Source organism: Gymnoscopelus microlampas (genome assembly GCF_963454915.1).
Source record: "Gymnoscopelus microlampas genome assembly, chromosome: 14".
In the NCBI taxonomy this organism is placed as follows: Eukaryota; Metazoa; Chordata; class Actinopteri; order Myctophiformes; family Myctophidae; genus Gymnoscopelus; species Gymnoscopelus microlampas.
Window position 1 is genome coordinate 4327690 of NC_139951.1, and position 20677 is coordinate 4348366.

At 40.8% G+C, this 20677-nt stretch overlaps 1 protein-coding gene across 1 annotated transcript in view; it reads right to left on the reverse strand.

Moving 5' to 3' along the window:
• Window positions 1-11447: 11447 nt before the first annotated feature.
• Window positions 11448-20677, reverse strand: part of LOC311059617 (GDNF family receptor alpha-1-like) — a gene marked incomplete at both ends in the record, with an annotated part of 92096 nt that continues 82866 nt past the window's right edge. The window contains 3 exons of the mRNA XM_084077621.1: window positions 11448-11582; window positions 12238-12285; window positions 14034-14227. Of these exons, the coding sequence (XP_083933747.1) occupies window positions 11448-11582; window positions 12238-12285; window positions 14034-14227 (377 nt within the window). The remainder of the gene's footprint in view (window positions 11583-12237; window positions 12286-14033; window positions 14228-20677) is intronic.

Genomic DNA, 20677 nt, shown 5'->3' on the forward strand with positions numbered 1-20677 from the left:
ATATGTGCAGTAGGTCTAGAGGTCTACTCAGAACAGATAGTGCTATATTGTTGTATTGTGTTTTTTGCTTTGGCAATGTAAACGTATGTTTTCTCATGCCAATAAAGCCCTTTGAATTGAATTGAATTGAATTGAATTGAATTTAATTTAATTTAATTTAATTTAATTTAATTTAATTTAATTGAAATTGAATTGAATTGAATAGTGTTTATATGTGCAGTAGGTCTAGAGGTCTACTCGGTACAGATAGTGTTTATATGTGCAGTAGGTCTAGAGGTCTACTCGGTACAGATAGTTTTATATGCAGTAGGTCTAGGGTAGCCTGGTAAACCCTCCCTCCGGAAATCTCATTTGTAATTTATTTCAGGATTACAAATGAGATTTCCGGAGGAGGGTTTACCAGGCTAGTTGTATTCCAATGGCTAACCTTCTTTTATCAGAAACAGTTCACAAATCGTGCTGCTGTGTTCGCACATTGTTGTATTTCTCCCAGTAGGTATGGGAGTTTTTTTTTTGCTGTTCAAATTGGCCTCATGGTGCTGATACAATAGGCCACTTCACGTTTTGATGTATAACTGTTGAACGGTACTGTAGGTTGTATAGTCAAAGCACATGCCCTGTATTCCTTGGATCATGATCTTTTTTTGGGTGAACTACTCCTTTAATGACAGCCAGGCTACTCCTACAGATTATATCCAAAACTCACACAAAATTAAAGTGATGAACACATCAATGCTTTACCGATTATAATCCAATAATGCTATTGTGTATATTTTGATGTCAATACTTTTTGTACTTTTACTCATTCTGAAAGTGGGACGTTATGTAACATATTTCTACATTGTGGTATTTTTTTTACTTTTACTCAGTTGCAGTGTTTGTATGTGAGCCCTTTGGATCTCACACACACTTTTCAGGGCACATAAAATATAAGCAATTGATAAGGAAAATAATTCAGTAATCTTTTTTTATATTTCTTCAACCTAATACCCGTTTTCTTTAGGTTTCCAATTTGTTTTAATTTGATTTAATCCCAATTTTTTTTCTCTCACAAGCCATTTCACTTTCTGCCATTTCCAGACACTCTGTTATCTTATTCTTAATAATTACATTTAGAGACACATTAAGTACTGTAAGAGTGAATTATTGAGCTCCCCAGTACGCAGCAGTCATTTTAATTACTTGATTTGATGACACATTCAAAAAGTCAATTGAATATCTCTATGGTCTGTTAGAGGTATTGACACTGTGAGTAGGATAATTAGAAATTAATACAATAAATCTATGCTTGACAGCAAGAGCCAAACTTATTTTTCCAAGTGAATCTATGCACAGCAGCCATTTTGGAAAGAAATGGGCCTATTCCTTACTTCCTTCACAGGTGTTACCAACAATGATACTAATGAAGGCTCAATTGCTTTCCAATATGGCTGCTTTGCATAGAGTCTATTCTCATAGAGTTAACCTTTTTTCTGTATCGGCTCACTTGAAAGCCAATATACCTTAACATTCCACACAACGCGTCGCAGTGCGTAGATCGGCTATTTCCAGCAAGTAGGTTTGGTGTCGAAGGAAAAAAGGGCAGACCAAGTACAGAGCCAAAGGTCAAGTTTACTAAGTATTGAGGATTTAAGTGGTTAAATGTACATATTAACATATTAATAGAATTGTGTAAACAACCAAACATTAATTCATTTACACCACACTGATGCCAGTCTATGAAGCTATATTGAATGTATGAAAAAGTTGAATCTGCAACACAATTTCTATACAATATGTAGTGGGGGTCCCTGCTTCATCTCTCTCTCTCTAAGCTAAGGGGTCCTTGGCTTGAAAAACATTGAAGACCCTTGATTTAGAGTAATACATGTCTTGACTTAAAATCCTCTTCATAATCGCGCTAAAAGTGGGTGGCAGCGTACAACGTGTATAATTAAGCACATAGGCCTGGCATATGTATGTTTTATGTTCAGCAACTGCCTAATAGTAATGACATGCCCCAAAATGTCTTGCCATTGTATTTTTGGAACATTTAAACCTGTGCCCCCCCCCCCCCCTATTTTGGGTCATTAGAAAACAGTGGCACTGTATGCATAACACAAAAAAGTGGCAATTTTCATCCAGTTTGCGTTTTCCGGTGACACATCTAATAAATCTTAAGCCGTGTGTGTAGGACAAGCGTTCCATCACCGGCGCACCAAAATAGACAAGTCACATTCTGGGTGAGACAACGGACGCGTCACCCCCACCACCGTCCGTCCGCCCGTCCGTCCGTCGCCGTCCTCTAAGGCCATCGTCCTTGTCCCCGCAGTGTCACCGCTGTGTGATGATGTGCTCTGACTGACAATAAACGCTTGCCTTTGTCTCTGCCGCCTAACGTCACTGTCTGGTGGAAACCTTGTATGTCCAAAAAAGCAACACACTCTCCCTCCCCAAAACTATGTGACCATCATGTGTGCATCATGGAGGTGACGTGTTTTGCATCACCTCCATGCGCAAGCTTGTGCGCAACAACGCAAGCTCACAACGCTTTGCGTCACCACACACGCTTGTAGATCAGCTGTTTTTGCTACGTTTTGTTTGACGCTGTAGTATGAATTCATTTCATAGTAGGGAATTAATTTGCAGAAAAACGTTAAAAAGTTTGAAGTGTGGAGTTACAAGGTTTCATCCCCGACAACGCAGTCCTGCTCAACCGGAGGCCCCGCTCACTAGGGTTTAATCAGAGATAAACCCTGATTTGTGCTTCGTCGCACGATGGTGTCTCACAATAGGCTCTATGCACAGCAGCCACTTATCACTTCCTTCACAGGTGTTACCAATGATACTAATGAAGGCTCTGTTCCATTTAGTGCAGCACAGTGGCTCTCAGATTTTTCAATTTCCACAACCCCCATAACTCTGAGAGTGTACAAATGGAACCAAATGGACCCTTACGGGTCCATTTGGTTCCATTTGTAAACTCTCAAGAGTTACACACCCGTAAAGGGCCATTTGGGAGTGTTTCCAGTGAGCCATGCACAGTATCAGCACCCTGACTCTGTCTGACCAGAATGGAGCAGAGCCTTCATTAGTATCATTGGTAACACCTGGGATTGTCTTACAATATGGCTGCTGTGCATAGAGCCTATACGCGTCATCCGTGATGCGTTGTGAACTTGTACACCAGCTACTTTCGGCGCGCCACCGACGTATACGGCAGAGAATAAACTAGGCGTAACCGGGAATTATCAGGGCCAGAAACGGCTTCTGGTAAATGCCTTAAATGCGTATATAAATAAGCACATCTTTGAGTCACTGAGTGACATTTTATTCCAGACCGTGAAAAAAACGTTTATCATAATAACTACAGTAATGTTACATACAATATGCTGCGGGTTGTACAGCCAATAGTATATCATTATTTATGTCTTTGTTATTATTGATGTTATTGATGCTACAGTCTTGAGGAATCTAAACCAAATAATTGTACCCTTGTGTACTTGTCTAAGACGTAACAAAATATTTAATCTCAACTCTGTTTGAACACATAACAATTTAAGAAGCTACAGTATGTATACAGTAAAATCCTTAACTATTTTGTAATAATTTTTGTTGTGTGTAGCCGATAGCCGACTTCTTCTTGTGATGCTATCAAACGTTTTCAAACTGTCGTTATACATTTTCTTCCAATGAAAGACCAGTTTAGATACAAATAGGACTGTACATGGACTTTTATTAGACACCACATTACACATTTTCATAAATTAGGATGTTCAAAAAAGTTCATAAATATTATCATTTACATTGTGTAGTGTATCGTTTCAGCCACTTCCTCCAAAGTGGGTGTCTAGCTTTGGTCCATGTTTACATTTTCTTTGCCGTTTTCATCTATTGATTAATTAGCATGTTCTCTGACTTAACACTATTAGTCATGTTCACATTGTTTTACACATAAACCCCTGTCTCTTTAGCCAGGCCCCAAGTCTCTTTCCCGACTTGCTTTACCACTTAAGGGATATTTAGCTTGTTTCAAAACTTGTTTGGGCTCATTTTATCTTCTACTCTGGCTTTTGTGAGCACCCCAGACAGTTTTTAAGTTGCTTGATTCAGTATTTAGATATTTGATATTAATTTGATCAAACTCCATTTTAACCATGTTAGATTGAAAACACACGTCCTTGGTTCTGGTGACAGATATTGTCATTCTAATATGTGATGGGGCCGTGTTTTTTCAATTACGTTTGTCATTGATTTAATTCAATTTTATTATTATCAAATGTTTACATTTTCCCCCCCAAAAAAAATAAAAAAAATGAAAGAACACGGCCCCCTTACGCATAGAAAGACAATATCAGTCACCAGAACCAAGGACGTGTGTTTTCTATGAATCTATCATGATTAAACTGGAGTTTGAAGTTACAATGGGTTTACAAAGGAAGGGGGCATGTCTGATAAAATGAATATCAAATATCTAAATACTGACTCAAGCGACTTAAAAACTGTCTGGAATGCTCACAAAATCCTGAGTAGACCATAAAATGAACACAAACGTGTTTGAAAGTGAAATATTCCTTTAAACCCCTGTAGTCAGTAGAGAACTGGACTTGATCTACACCAAATCTCTTCACAAAAAAATAGCCGATCTCCAAGCTCACATGAGCTTGTAGATCTGCTATTTTTTTTTGCTAATGTTCCCCCCAGATCATGGACACTGGGGTTCAAGTGGTTAACATTTAGAAAGAACTTGGTGGCGACCACATAATGGCTCTTCCCAAAGACAAAGGCTCTATGCACAGCAGCCCTATTATCACTTCCTTCACAGGTGTTAACAATGATACTAATGAAGGCTCTGTTCCATTTAGTGTAGCACAGTGGTTTCCACGACCCCCATAACTCTGAGAGTGTACACACCTGTAAGGGGCCATTTGGAAGCCCATGAGGGTCCCTGGACCCCAACTGTAGACCCACTGGTGTAGCAGAGTGTTTCCAGTGAGCCAACATGCACAATATCAGCACCCTGACTCTGTTTGTCCAAGAATGGAACATAGCCTTCATTAGTATCATTGGTAACACCTGTGAATGTCTTCATAATATGGCTGCTGTGAGTAGAGCCTATTTAAAGCTTTGAGGGCTGCCGTAGCTCAGTGGGTGGCGGTGGCGGAAAGTAAGTACAGTTACTCAAGTACTGTACTTAAGTACAATTTTGAGGTACTTTACTTGAGTATGTCCATTTTTCAAAGATTGACAAAATGTAAAACTTAACATCAAATTGTATAACAGGACTTTTACTTGTAGTATGTAGTATTTCTACTTGTTGGTACTTTTACTTAAGTAAAAAAAAAGGTACTTCTTCCACCAATGGTGGGTAAAGAGGCTGTAATCACAAGGTCGTTGGTTCACCTCCTGGTCCGCCCAGTTTGTGTGTCCAAGCCCCCTTGAGCAAGACACTTAACCCCTAACTGCTCCCCCCCCCCCCCTGAGCACTTCTCATCATGACCTTGGCTTTAGCCATCAGCTGGCTAAAGCTGAAACAGAATGTCCCCCACAGGATTAACAAAGGTCTCCCCTCCTACCAGCATTCTTCAGCAATACAAAGCTGATTTGAAACCAATTAAGCCCCATTTGTCTTACAAAGAATTGCGAAAATAGCAGATCTACAAGCTCACAACATAGACCTGCTATTTTCACTATTATAGATTTGTTTTCTTTTTCTTTTATATATGTTTACCTATAATGACAAACCCAACATAGGGACACCAGGCTGAAAGTGGTTAAAGGGGAAGACCACTCATTTTCAACATTGAACTATGTCTTTAATACACCTTAGAGCTGTTGTGTGGAAATAAGAAAAAAGCCCCCCCCCCCCCTCTATGTTGCCTAGAACTGGATAATTGATTGAGGTCATGTGATAAGTGACATACGCAGGGTGTACTTTTGGCTGAGGGGGCGGAGCCAAAAATTCAATGTTGAAAATGAGTGGTCTTCCCCTTTAAGTTAAGTTCGGTTTTATCACACTGTCAGAGCTGGTACAGTATGTGGACTTCATGTCTGCTATACAATTACAGTACCGGTGGTTCTCAAACCTTTTAATTTCAAGGGCCGCCATAACTCTGCGGCCACGTTTAGACGACAACGGTCTCTAGGGAAAACGGCGAAGAGCCGTTGCGTTCATTTGTCTAATCCTGAGTTCACGCGGAGACGCAGCAGTTATTGAAAACGCTGCAGCGTGCATGCCAGGTGGCAAGGTGGCGGTAATGCACTGCCAGATAGACCAGTCACGCATGCGTAGAACAACTTTCGTCCTACTTTGTAACACATGTTTGTTTGGTTGCCATGTTTGCTTATTATAAGCGACTTTGGGCTTGTTTTTAAAGTGTAGTTGCTGTCAAAATAAAAAAGATTTGTCCACAGACCCCCCCATCTGAAAAAAATGTGTGCCAGGGACCCCCATACAAAATTTGTGTTATTAACAATTCTCTCACTGCCAAGAACGACTTATGATGAGACATCGTCATAATGCCCTGGCTGCCAAGAACGACTTATGACGACCTTTTTGAGAAAAACGTTCAGAACCCAAGATATCGTGAGGTACCGAAGATTTGCTGCTCCATTCACTTCTTGGTTAACTTATAACTTAAAAGGGCTGTATCTCTGCTCCTGTGTACTTTTTTTTTTACTATGTATTTTTGGCAGAGACATGCTATTTTCAAAGGCGTATAAAAGCGAACGGGAGGTCGCAATGACTTTTTTTTTTTTGTTGGCGTAAGCACAGTGAAACCCTCCGTGATTAGCAACCATCAGTGGATTGATCATACTGGAGATAAATATTCTGTGACTACTTGAAAAGGTAAGAAAATCGAAAAATCGCTGGCAGTGGGCAAACGCAGCCAGTCTGGCAGTAAGAGAGTTAAAATGTTTAAAAAATGTTCCAAAATTACCCCTATTACTTTCTCTTCTCAAGATTACTTTTTTCTTTTTTGAAAATAGCAGATCTACAAGCTTGTAGATAGGCTATTTTCAAATTGCCATAGCCTATAGTCGCTACGTTTGGGTTTTCATAGACCTGGTTGCTTATTTCTCTCGCAGAATTTGGCAACACTGGCTAACACCGTCTTGCTCCGTATACATAGAAACGCTAGGCGCAGCGTTTTCAAAGATTTCCACTCTGGAAGGAGTATTCACTTTGTTGTGTTTTCAACCCCTGATAAACCTTGCCGTCTAAACGGCCATCTAATCTGATACTTTATTTTGCCGTTTTCTGTAGAGACCGTTGTCGTGTAAACAGGGTCTAAGAGTGTACAAATGGAACCAAATGGAGTTAATGGTTCCTTACCATTTTGTACACTCTCAAAGTTACAGACCTGTAAAGGTCCATTTGGAACCTCACTTTGAGAACCACTGCAATAATACAGTATGTATGCATTAATGTAGCCTGGCATGGCTAGACTAATATCACTGCGTAGATGTTAGCCTGGAATTTCTGCATTTCCGAGGGGCAAATTAAAAAAAAGCCTCTGGTGATAAACCCGCCCCATATTTGCATACTGGACCCTGATTGGTCCCTCACAACTTTGGAGGGAGAGAAATCCAATCTCTATTGCGATTGGATTTTGCCAAGTGCAATTTATTTTGTTGCAATGACAGATTTATCTGGAACCAGGCTAGCATTAACTTATGTATGATTTAATTCGTTTTTTTGTATCAAAAATGATAATGAAGGTCAAAATTATATTGATTTAGTCAAATATAGGAATCTTTAAAGGGAATCGTCAAAGAATTGGACCGTAAACGTTATTGTTAAAATCCTAAAAACCCAATCCTAGTCAAGACTTTGCCGTCAATGTTTTCAGCGCTTGGATTATTTTTGCAGAGAAAAAAAGAAGCTTGTTGGAAATCCTGTTTCCAGCTTGTGAAAACGTTATTAATTATGCCAGGGGTCTTCAACGTTTTCAGGCCAAGGACCCCCTAGCTGAGAGAGAGATGAAGCAGGGACCCCCTACTCTATATTGTATAAAATTGTGTTTCAGATTAAAGTTTTTTTTACTTAGTCTGCGCTTTTTTCCCTCTACACCTATAAGCCTCTTTGCCAAAGCGCGAGGCGTTGAGAGCTTGTAGATCTGCTATTTTTGGCTAATGTTCCCCTCAGAAAAGGTATTCTAGGGTTTAATGTAAAAAAAAACTAAATCCTATCACACAAAGATTTGGCGGACCCCCTATAGTAGCTCTGAGGACCCCCTAGGGGTCCCGGACCCCCCGTTGAAGACCCCTGAATTATGCCACCAAAAATATAATCACATAACAAAAGAAACCATCACCCCGTTGACTGTACATCACGTTATTACATCATACAGTAGTTACACTGGAGAAAGCCGGCACAGAGCAGCGACAACACTATACTTTCTCATTAAAACACAATTGACAATTATGTTACAAGCTAAAGACAGCATACTATATGATAGAGCATAGTACACTACATGTAGTCATATGTACAACATATTTATTCAAGAGGTGATGTGGAAAAAGGAAAAAAGATAAATAAAGCAAACATTTGTAACTCAAATCATTGCTTCTGGGGGGTCCCTGGAACAAAATATTTTGAGATGGGGGTCCACGGCCAAATACATATAATTGTGGGGGTCCTTGACATGAAAAAGAACCACTGACTATAGCAACACAGGTTTTTTTCAAAACACTGATTTAGAAGACATTTTGTAGAAGAAGCAGAGAAGCAAAGATTTGAGTTAAAAAATGTTCGCTTTAAAAATATATATATTCAAAGATTTGCAAACATTTTCATGATTTATTCATTTATTTGCATATTTACCAGCTCATAGTGCGGCACCCGGTACCGCGTTATGAGCTTGTAGATCTGCTATTTTTTAATAGCCAAAGCAAAAATGGGTCCTAATGGGTAAATGCTACTTTTCACTGAACACAACTGTAGAGTCATTTTCTTCTGGGTGTGGCGGAGGAGCAGTAGGTTTGAGATAAAGATCTTTACTTTGCTGAGGATATGAGTGCAAATATCTCACAGCAGTGCTTTTCAAACATTGTACGTGCTCCAGACACGCCAATGGAATAGTCAAAATCTTAAAGGGATATTTCACTTTCAAACGTGTTTGGGGTCATTTTAACGTCTACTCAGGCTTTTGTGAGGATCCCAGAGAGTTTTCAAGTTGCTTGATTCAGTATTGAGATATTTGATATTAATTTCTTTGGATACGCCCTCTTCCTATACAAACCCATTGTAACATCAAACTCCATTTTAACCATGAGAGTCATTGAAAACACCCGTCCTTGGTTCTGGTGACTGGTATTGTCCTTCTAATGCGTGAGGGGGCCATGTTTCTTCGATTACTTTTGTCACTAATTTAATTTAATTTTGTCATTTTCCCTCCAAAAAATAATGCAAAAAGTAATTGAAAAAACACGGCCCCCTCATTCATTAGAAGGACAATATCAGTCACCAGAACCAAGGACAGGTGTTTTCAATTAATCCATTATGGTTAAAATGGAGTTTGAAGTTACAATGGGTTTGTGTACTGTAGGAAGGGGGCGTGTCTGATAAAAATAATATCAAATGTCTAAATACTGAATCAAGCAAATAAAAACATGTCTGGGGTGCTCCTGAAAGCTTGAGTAGACGTTTAAAATGACCCCAAACATGTTTGAAAGTTAAATATCCCTTTAAATCACACCTGTTTTCATATTGAAAATGTATAGTGATGTTTTTTAGGGTATAGAATTTGCTGCCGTATTTGGAAATGAGCATGAAGTACTAATATAGAAAATAAAAACAACAATTCATAACTTTTTGTATAGTTGTATATATTGCAATAATAGTATCTTCTAATAATTGGTCCTCACTATAAGATGGCACCATTTCTGTCTACTCACTCTGTGTCTCTTTGGACAGTTCAGAAACCTGCCTACCAGTGACATCATCGTTGGGGATTCCAAGCTAATAGAAACTACAGCCTTTCTCTTCCCTGGAAAGCTAGCGTGCTGGAATAGAAAGCAATTGTTCTTGCATTGTTCTTTCCGAGACACAGAGCGAGACAGAAATGGTGCCATCGAGCATTGGTGAGGACCAATTATATGAAGATGGGTTGAAAATGGGCGAAGTGCACCTTTAACCCATTAAAACTGGGAAAGCATCTGTGTCTTTAGAACAGTGGTTTAGAACAGTAGTTCTCAAAAATAGCAGATATACAAGCTCGCAGCGCGTCACTTTGTGCCGCGCTGCAAGCTTGTACATCTGCTATTTTTGAACATTTTTTTGAAAAATCTTGAAAGTGTTTGAAAAATGTTGAATCATTTTTCTCCTCTTCTCGGGGTCCCTGGCACAAAACATTTTCAGATGGAGGGGGGGGGGGGGGGGGGTCCGTCTTAATGGGTTAAAACAATAAAATAATCCATGAGTCAATGATCCATCGTGCCTTGCTTAAAGTCTCTGCTCGGTTCATCAGCTGAAGGCATCATTTACAGACGGGACACAGGTTCAGCAGACATACTGTACAGTGGTTAGCACTTGATAACGGCAGTAATAACAGAGTCCCTCTGTGGTACCACATGCCTGTGTCTGGGCATTAGTTGCTCTCTACCTCCATCTAGTGGCACCACATAGAAAAACGTGGTACCACAAAAATAGGTGGTACCACAGGGGCACCAGAGGGGTACCACCCCTGACATTATCAAGGTTCTACCACTGTATGTGCATTCGGATGCACTGCTTTGCAGTCAAGATGTGCACATATTCATACGCTTCCAACGAATCAAATTGTTTCCCCCGCAGATTCCTTGCTTCCCTGCTTAGGTCAACTCCAGAGCATAATAGCGTTCCAAATAGTTCCCTACAGAGTTGACTTTAGAAGTTTCCCCCCAAAAGTCGCTTTTCCACAAGGAAAAAAAAAGAAACCAAGCCCTCGCAGGGGTCTGTATCTCTGAAGGTTCCTTCCTGTGTAATCTGCCTGCAACAGATCGGATATAGTTTAAGCCTGTGAGAGGCGACAGAAAAGCATCCTTGAATTGGAGCCATCTCTTCCCGTGTTTTTTTTTCTTCTCCCGGCTCCCTTATCTTTGCCGTTGCGTTTGCCTGCCTCGTTTCCCCCCCCAAATCCCAGGGTGTCAGGCGGATGTCCAAGAATTTCAAATGAGTCAAATCATTGTCGGGGAGTAAAAAGTGGAGGTGTTGTTTTTTATTTCTTTTATTATCCATGATGTGGTGGGAAAGATCTACAAAGGCCAGGGATCTTAAAATCCTATTATATTACGCTGTGACCGGGGTTCCCCCAGGGCTCTGTTCTCGGTCCGTTCCTTTTCTCCCTGTACACCAAAATCCCTCCGCGAAAATAGCCGATCTGCTACGAGCTCAAAAGCTCGCTTTGAGCTCGTAGATCGGTTGTTTTTGCTGAATGTCCGCGCCCCCAGATTAGGGGCGCTTTGGTTTAATTAATGAATTTGAATTAAGGATATGATAGCATGGGCGTTGCGGTGAAGGTCAGGGACAACAGCAGAGTAGAGGAGTGCAGAGAGAAGAGATCCGCTGGGGAATTCCTCGCCAGGTTGTTGGAATTACTGGGATCGTCCGCTTGAGGATCCTGAGGGAGGCAAAAGATGCCAACGTTTAGTTTTAAATACAGAGTCTGAGGTAAACACACTTTGAAAGTAGGCCTGGGAAATATATCGATATTTCACATTGTGATATGAGGCTAGATATCGAAATTGTCGTATCGTAGTTTGGATATCGTAATGTCTTTATATGGCAAACTGTCAGGTTTGTCTATGCATGGTTTCAATCACTTAAGTCTTATTTTACACTTGCAAAAATTGGCAGAAATGGTAAAAAAAATAAAAAAATAGCTGATCTAGATCATAATATCGACATAAGGGCATTTGGTCAGAGATAATGCTATTTGATTTTGCCCATAATCGCCATACAGCATTATTTCAAACTCATTAATATATGTATGTTTGCTGTTGATGCAAATTGAGTTCTGAATTATCTGTCAAACCTGTTCCATTACTATTTTCTGTCTACTTTATAATGACTTTGTGATGGGAAAGATTGTATATATATTTCAGAGAGACATTACGCATTTGAATGCCAGAGATATATCAGCAGTAGTATACTGTACGTTGCAAACAAAGATTTTACATAACAGAATGTACATAATAAAGAACAACAAATCAATAGACCCAACAACACAATCTAAAAGAACAATGAAAATGATCATAAGAGAAGAATTCTCTTACCACACAAAGACCACTGTCCACCGTTTGATTGGACTTCAGTTTCTGGGCCTAGGAAGGAAGGAAGGTATAGAAAGAAAGAAAGAAAGAAAGAGAGAAAGAAAGAAAGAAAGAAAGAAAGAAAGAAAGAAAGAAAGAAAGAAAGAAAGAAAGAAAGAAAGAAAGAAAGAAGCAGAGAGAAAGAAAGAAAGCAGAGAGAGAAATAAATCATGAGGTTGTTTTATATGGTGGCTACGTAGGATAAAGTAATGTGTACAGTAAGGTAACCTTTTCTCTTTGGCTTCGATGGCAAACTCAGTGAGTTGTGAACGCTCCATTTACTTATTGTGAGAAAGTCACCGAGTACAGAGAGGCAAATGAAATTTATGATAATACGCTCTTTCACACACACCTTTCCCCAGCTAAGAGCAATGTGCACCGCACATATTGATCTGCTCTGTGTGTGTGTGTGTGTGTGTGTGTGTGTGTGTGTGTGTGTGTGTGTGTGTGTGTGTGCTTGTGTTCAATCAGCTTTGTGACAGTTAAATGAATTAAATTGTTTTTCCCCCCACCACCATCTCTTTAAACCACACACACACACACACACACACACACACACACACACACACACACACACACACACACACACACACACACACACACACACACACACACACACACACACACACACACACACACACACACACACACACACACACACACACACACACAGATAGGGAGATGGGGTTCAGGGGAATGATAAACCGACTGCGGAGCACTTGGGGGACATAATACACAATAACCCACAAAAATGGTTCCTGACCAGAAATACTTGGACCTGGATAGTGAAAGAATGATTAATGGCTTCTCTAGCCACTCTCCCCTTTTCCTGGGAGAATCTCTTCTGCGCTGATAAATCATATTATCACTATTAAAAGCCAATATGATAAATAGCCCTCCTTATAAAGAGTGTGATATCATTTCATTTAATAAAACTAATATATAAAGCCTATTGTATTTATCAGGGGGGGGGGGGGGGTGTTTGGTTAAAGCCATAAAGTCTATTGAAAACAAGCCATTTACTGTACTGTGCAAGCGAATGCAAGTATATTACTGTAAAATACATTTTACAAAATCATGACTTTAACCCATTAAGACCGGGAAAAGCATCTGTGCTATTTCTTTAGATTTCTTTGGCGCTATGAGCTTGTAGATCTGTTTGCTTTTTGCCTTTTTGATAGAATACTATAGGTTGATTGATAGGCTGACAGGAAATGGGGGGAGAAAGATGGGGGGGTGACATGCAGCAAAGGTCGTCGGGATCGGGAGTCGAACCCGCGACACGCTGTCGGGCTGGCGTTGCAGCCTAGGTTGCCTGGACCGCCACGCTGCGGCCCAGCCCAGATCTGCTTTGATTTCTTTGAATAATCGTGAAAATGTGTGCAAATCTTTGAATATATATGTTTTTTAAAGCAAACATGTTTTACTCAAATCTTTGCTTCTGGGGATTCTACAAATGTCTTCTAAAATCCCAACAGTTTAAAAAAAAAAAACGTATGTTGCTGTAATATCAGTGGTGCTCAAAATTTTTCATGTCAAGGACCCCCCAAATTGACATGTATTTGGCCGCGGACCCCCGTCTCAAAATATTTCGTTCCAGACCCCCATGAAGCAAAGATTTGAGTTAAAAATGTTCACTTTAAAAATAGCAGATCTACAAGCTCATAGTGCGGCACTCAGTAATGAGTGAACTATTCCTTTAAAGTCACTTAAAGTTAGTTAAAACTACTTAATGTTATTTAAAGTGGTAAAACCCTCACCTGTAAGTTCCCACAGAAGTGGTAGAGCGGGTCGGCCTGCGCGTCCAGGCTGTTGGAGAAGGAGTCCAGGGTCTTGCTGGTCCTGTCTCGACCCTTCTGAGCGGTGCCGGGCTCCAGCACCGTGGGCTGGATGGGAGGCTGCGGCTGCCACACGCCTACGTCAGTGCCGTTACCAAAGGCCTGGATGGCATTACCTGCAAACACGCACGCACGCACGCACGCACGCACGCACGCACGCACGCACGCACGCACGCACACACACACACACACACACACACACACACACACACACACACACACACACACACACACACACACACACACACACACACACACACACACACACACACACACACACACACACAATATTCACTCATGGAGGTTCGCTATAGACATGTAAAAACACATTCAACTTAGCTCCAAATACTCCATATATACTTTGTCGAAAGGCGAATAGCGAAAATAGCCAATCTCCACAAGCTCACAATAGGCTCTATGCACAGCAGCCATATTGGGAATGAATTGGGCCCCTTCCTTACTTCCCTCACAGGTGTTACCAATGATACTAATTAAGGCTCTGTTCCATTTAGTGTGGCATAGTGGTCTTATTTTCAAGGACCCCCATAACTCTGAGAGTGTACAAATGAGAGAGTGAGTTACACACCCACCATAAGGGGCCATTTGGGAACCAAAATGGAGTGTTTCTAGTGAGCCAACATGCACGATATCAGCACCCTGACCAGAATGGAACAGAGCCTTCATTAGTATCATTGGTAACACCTGTGAAGGAAGTAACAAGAGGCCCAATGTCTTTCCAATATGGCTGCTGTGCATAGAGCCTATTTGTCGTTGTGAGCTTGTGGAGATGGGGGGGGGGAGTGTTTTTTGTGCTAATTTTTTGCCTAAAATGACATGCCTAAAATACAGTAGACCAGTGGTTCCCAAACGTTTTAGCTCGAGACCTAAAAGAGAAATGCGATGTCTCCCGGGACCCAAACTAGCTAAAATAGCAGATGTCCAAGCTCACAACGCGTTAAGAGCTTGGAGATCGGCTATTTTCACGACTTCTTCGAATCGAACCAGCGACTTGCTGTCAGGCTGCATTACGTTGGGTTCACACTGTCAGATACTAAAGATACAAAGATACAAAGCTAGCATATTTGTAGCTTTGTATCTTTGTAGCTGAAGTTGACACCAGCTCAATTTTTTTTGTAGCTTTGTAGCTGTTGTAGCGGCTACAAACATCTGATGTATCCATGTATCTCCATGCCGCTGGCTTACATTGAAAACGAATGGTAGCCTAAATCGGTGTACAGTAGCTGCCAGTGTGAGCGCAGCATTTGAGCCTTTATGTGGTATGCGCCTTAACCACGAGGCCATCGGCGCCCCCAGGGTTAATTTGGTTAACGGCATGTTCCAGGCGGCAGTCAGTTGGAGTAACGTCATTGGGTATTCTATATAATGACATCATCACGCAACAACATCACAATGTCGTCATCATAACCATGGCCTTTAAAATGAAACGTTGAATAAACAAAAAGGTCATTTAGAAACTTTCACCAATGAGTAAAGCTGCCTGTATCTAGCACATTCCTCTGCCAGTTAGCTGTCGACACTGCTGAACAATTTTCTAGTTTGGGAGATCAACAGTAAGCAGCTTCCTTGTTTGACCAACCCAACCCATCGTCTTTGTGGACCATGTCGTGTTTGTGTCACTGAGCCAAGTTATTGTGAACACATTTTTTTACAGAGCAAAACTTTACAAATCCAACGTGATCTGTGTTGTGAGAAATGTTCCGTTGGACGGTACATGTAGCACGACCAGAAGGATGTTGTTATACTGCTGTTGCAGTGGAGCACAAGGTTTACACCTTTGGGAGTGACGATGCCATGGTGCCGATTGATGTGAACGTCTTCAACACAGTGACTTTACTCTGGATGTAGTCAGCGAGACGTGCGTACAGCTTTCGCACGGGTCAACATCCACAAGGCGGCCGGACCTGATGGGATTCAAGGCCGGGTCCGTAAGGCATTTGCAGACCACGTGGTGGGTGTTTTCGCTGACATCTTTAACCTCTCCCTCTCCCAGGCTGTGGTCCCTGGAGGGTTCAAAATGTCAACCATTGTGCCCATTCCCAAAAAGGCCAAGTTGACATGCCCGAATGACTGGAGACATGTCGCTCTCACCCCGATTGTCAGCAAATGCTTTGAGAAGCTGGTGACGGAATACATCAGTTCCACGCTACCTACCTCGCTGGACCCGTGGCAGTTTTCATACCGCAAAAATAGATCCACCGATGACACTATTGCCATGGCTCTCCACACCGTCTTCTCGCACATAGACAACAAGCTGCTGGAGGACAAATATGTACATAATGCTGTTCGTGGACTACAGCTAAGCATTCAACACCATTGTCCCAGCAAAACTCGACACAAAGCTCCGAGACCTAGGGCTACACCCAAGCATGTGTGACTGGATACAGGACTTCTTGTCCAACCAACATCAGGTGGTGAGAATGGGCAACATCTCATCTGACCCCCTGACCCTCAACACTGGAGCAGGGATGTGTGCTGATCCCTCTCCTCTACTCCCTGTACACGTATGACTGCACAGCCACACATGACTCCAACACCATCATAAAGTACGCAGACGACACCACAGTGATGGGCTGCAGAGAGATCATGTGCCTATCTCCATCGATGGCGCTGTAGTGGAAAGGGTCAGCGAGTTAAAGTTCCTCGGAGTACACATCGAGGAGGACCTCAAATAGAAGACACACAACACACACGTGTGGAAAAAGGCTCAGCAGTGACTGTACTGGCTCCGCCACCTGAAGAAGTTCGGAGTAGGACACCGCATCCTCAGGTTGTATTTAAACAGAAAAACATCCCGAAAAACGTTACTTCCGTCCAGATTTTCCAGATTTTTTTCTTTTTAAATGAAAACCAGCCATTTTCAACAGGCCTGCCTACCAGTGACATCATTGGTAGGTGGGTTTGGCCTTCTCAAACCAGATTTCAAATGTGTTATTTTATCTGTTATTAATGCATGAACAATGGCTTCTATTATAGCCTGCTAACTTTCCAGGTTTCTGAACTGTCCACAACCCTCCTCTGGGACACAGAACAAAATAAACAAAAATGGTACCATATTATAAAGAGCATTAGTGAGGACCAATTATATGAAGATAAAAACGGCTGCAGCAAACAGACAGCATATTCACCTAGGCAAGGCCTCAGCCTTCACCTCACCTGTGTCAGTTTGTCAGTGCATCCCCCCCAAAGGCTCTTTTTCTCGCGAGTCTCGCTTTCCTACCGGATCGCCGTAACCTGGCAACGCACCGATGTGACGCATGCGGAACTGCATTTAATTCCAGGGGGATTGCACCATATGGGGGGGGGGGGGGGGCTTGGATAATAAGTTATAATTCTGTCCCTATCAGTACATAATTCGAACGGCGCTGAGTCGGCTGAGGCGGACTTGAGCAACGAGGGGCACCGCCGACCGAGCCGTAGGTGATACAAATAAAAAGCTAAGACAGTGAACTAAGACATGAAAAAAAAAAAATACTAAGACATGACATAGGAGATACGTTTCTGTGATCTGCTATTTTCAGTCATTCAGTCAGTCAATTTTTTAGGATAATTTATAAAAGGTGTTTGATATAGAGCAAGTCACACTATTTTGTTTTAAAGAGCATTGGGCCGGATTCATAAAGGGATTTACGACCATATTTTGTACGTACCGGCATTTAAGACAAATCCTACACCTGCAGTCGGATTCATAAAGATTTTTTGGTCTGTGTTTTGTGCGTCAGGTGCGCACGTTCTCAGGTCAGCCCCGAGGCTGTCTTACCATACGGCTGAAATGTGCGTATGTCTTTAGAATGCTTTATTCTTCATGCCAAAATCAATTACAACAGTAGCAAACCTCAAATAAAATATAAATGTGCCCAACATTTGTCAACACATATATATATATATAAAATGAAAAATAAATGTCAAACGATGTATTGCTTGTAGCCTAATAATATAGACATGATGTAGATTCCACCGCTTTTTATTTATTTTCTAGGCTATGAGTCGCATTTAGAGCTGAATTATTAGGTTTTATTAGGTTTGCCAGCGGGCCATCTCAGCCAAAGTGTCACGTAATAATGAAAATAGGCTATGATGCCTTAATGAAACTGCGGAGGGACTGACTTGCATCAGTGTCCGTGCCGCGGTATTAATTTGTAAAGCCTACTGTAGGCTACTGTATATTGATCACATGAACGCCACACACAACAGCCTAATAAATATTACCATCTGATGAGGAAAAATAAAGTGGATGAAAGCTGTGTCCAGAACCATTCCCCATTCCGACGTAGGACAGTGATATCCAAAATTAACTAATTTAATCAATAAGCTCTGGTCCATAATCGGATAGAAGCGTTCCACTTGTATGCCCTGGATTTATTTTCAACATCATCTTTTGTGAGGTGCGCACTGTTCATTAGAAAAGGCTTATAATATCCTTTCCACGTTTTATTAGCCTTTTATTTGGTAATGGGGTTAAACCTTGTAAACTTCTTTATTTTCATTACACATGAGAGCATTTATTACGTGATCCGCTTCCAGACAGAACAGTAAGTTGTCAAGGCGATGCGACACCGCATCTGAGGCGGAGTTGAACTTCAAACTCACATCAGCGTTGCCAGATGTTGTGAGAGAAATAAGCAACCAGGTCTAGGAAAACAAGCCCAAAAGAAGCAACTGGCACTTAGGCCATTATAAGCACTTTAATTAAACCGTTGTGAGCTTGTAGATCTGCTATGTAAAAAAAAAAAAAGTGTAATAAAATGTGGAAGATTTGGAAGATTTTTTTAAACATTCTAACAACACAAATCTGCCTCCAGCTGGCACAAAACATTTTCAGATGGGGCTTATAGGGATAAATTAGCATACATATTAACTTGGGCGTCCATGACATAGAAATATTTGAGAACCATCGGTTAAAACAATTAAACAATTGTGAAGCAAGCCCAAATAAACGCATCCCACAGCTATCAATATTTACAAGCAACTTTAAAGAAAAATAAGCCCAAATTCGCTTATAATAAGCGGACATGGCAACACTGTTTAGCACGGTGACGTTGAAGTTGGATGCTGTTGGATGCAGCCTTCCAGAGTAATCATCACACCTGGTCATACGCACTGGTCATACGCACGTCTCTGTCATATACGAACCCCTTTATGAATTGCACGTCCGTTTGTGAGTACCAAAAATACGACCTCCTTTACGAACTTTATTTACACCATATTTATTCATTTAGACCCTCTTTATGAATCGGGGCCAATGGTACAAGTGGTGGAAGAAGACACTTTTTTACTTAACCCATTAAAGGGATATTTCACTTTCAAACATGTTTGGGGTAATTTTAACGTCTACTCGGGCATAAAAGAGCACCCCAGACAGTTTTTAAGTTGCTTGATTCAGTTTTTAGACATTTGATATTCATTTGATCAAACACGCCCCTTTCATATACAAACCCATTGTAACTTCCAACTCCATTATAGCCACGTGAGATTCATTGAAAACACCCGTACTTGGTGCTGGAGATTGATATTGTCCTTCTAATGTGTGAGGAGACGTGTTTTTTCAATTCCTTTTTTCATTTCCCCCCCAAAAATAAAAAAAATAATGGAAAGTTATTGAAAAAACACGGAAATAAACTAATAAAATAAAGTAAAGTAGTTATTTACCACCCACCACTCTCTACTGGTGACATCAAAAGGGTATTTGAACACCATGTGAACCTTAGATACCCCACAGTGTCTGTGTTCAATATTCTAATGTGTTTTTAATATAGCAATCCATTCATTATCTCAATTATGCATGCAAGCCCCGAGAGCACGAGGGGAAGTGAAGGGGGGAGAGAAAAAAAAACAGCATCAAATAAATAAATGAATCATATTTACAGTTATCTTATATTTCTCTAAATATTTAGGCCTGGAATTTCATACCCTCAGGGATCAATAAAGTGAAATCTAATCCAATCGAATAATATTTACAATTCATGTGAGCCAAGAATTCCTTTTTAAAAACCAACACGAATATGAATAAATCATCGACATTAACCCGCTAAACCCGGGAAAGCATCGGTGTCATTTTAAGATTTATTTGGCTATTTTTGAAAAAATTGGGGGTCCTTGACATGAACAAAGTTTGAGAACCACTGATATTATAGAAACACAAGTGTTTTCAAAAAACTGTTAGGGTTTAGAAGACATTTGTAGAATCCCCCAGAAGCAAAGATTTGAGTTAAATTTTTAAAAATATATATTCAAAGATTTACACAAATTGTCCACAATTTCCCCCAAAATAGCAGATCTACAAGCTCATAGCGAGGCACTCGGTGCTGCGCTATGAGCTTGTATATCTGCTATTTTTGAATAGCCAAATAAATCTATAAAATGACATAGACGCGTTTAGAGCAGAGGCCGATTCTAAAAACGCCTTCTAAATCCCGACCTGAAGTTTTCTGAAAAACTTAAAGTATTTATTAAAGAAATAACAACAAATGTATGTTGCTATTGTACATAGCAACAAGAACCCCAAAAGGGGTTCCCGTGCTGAAAGGTATAGTTACAAATAGGGGTTC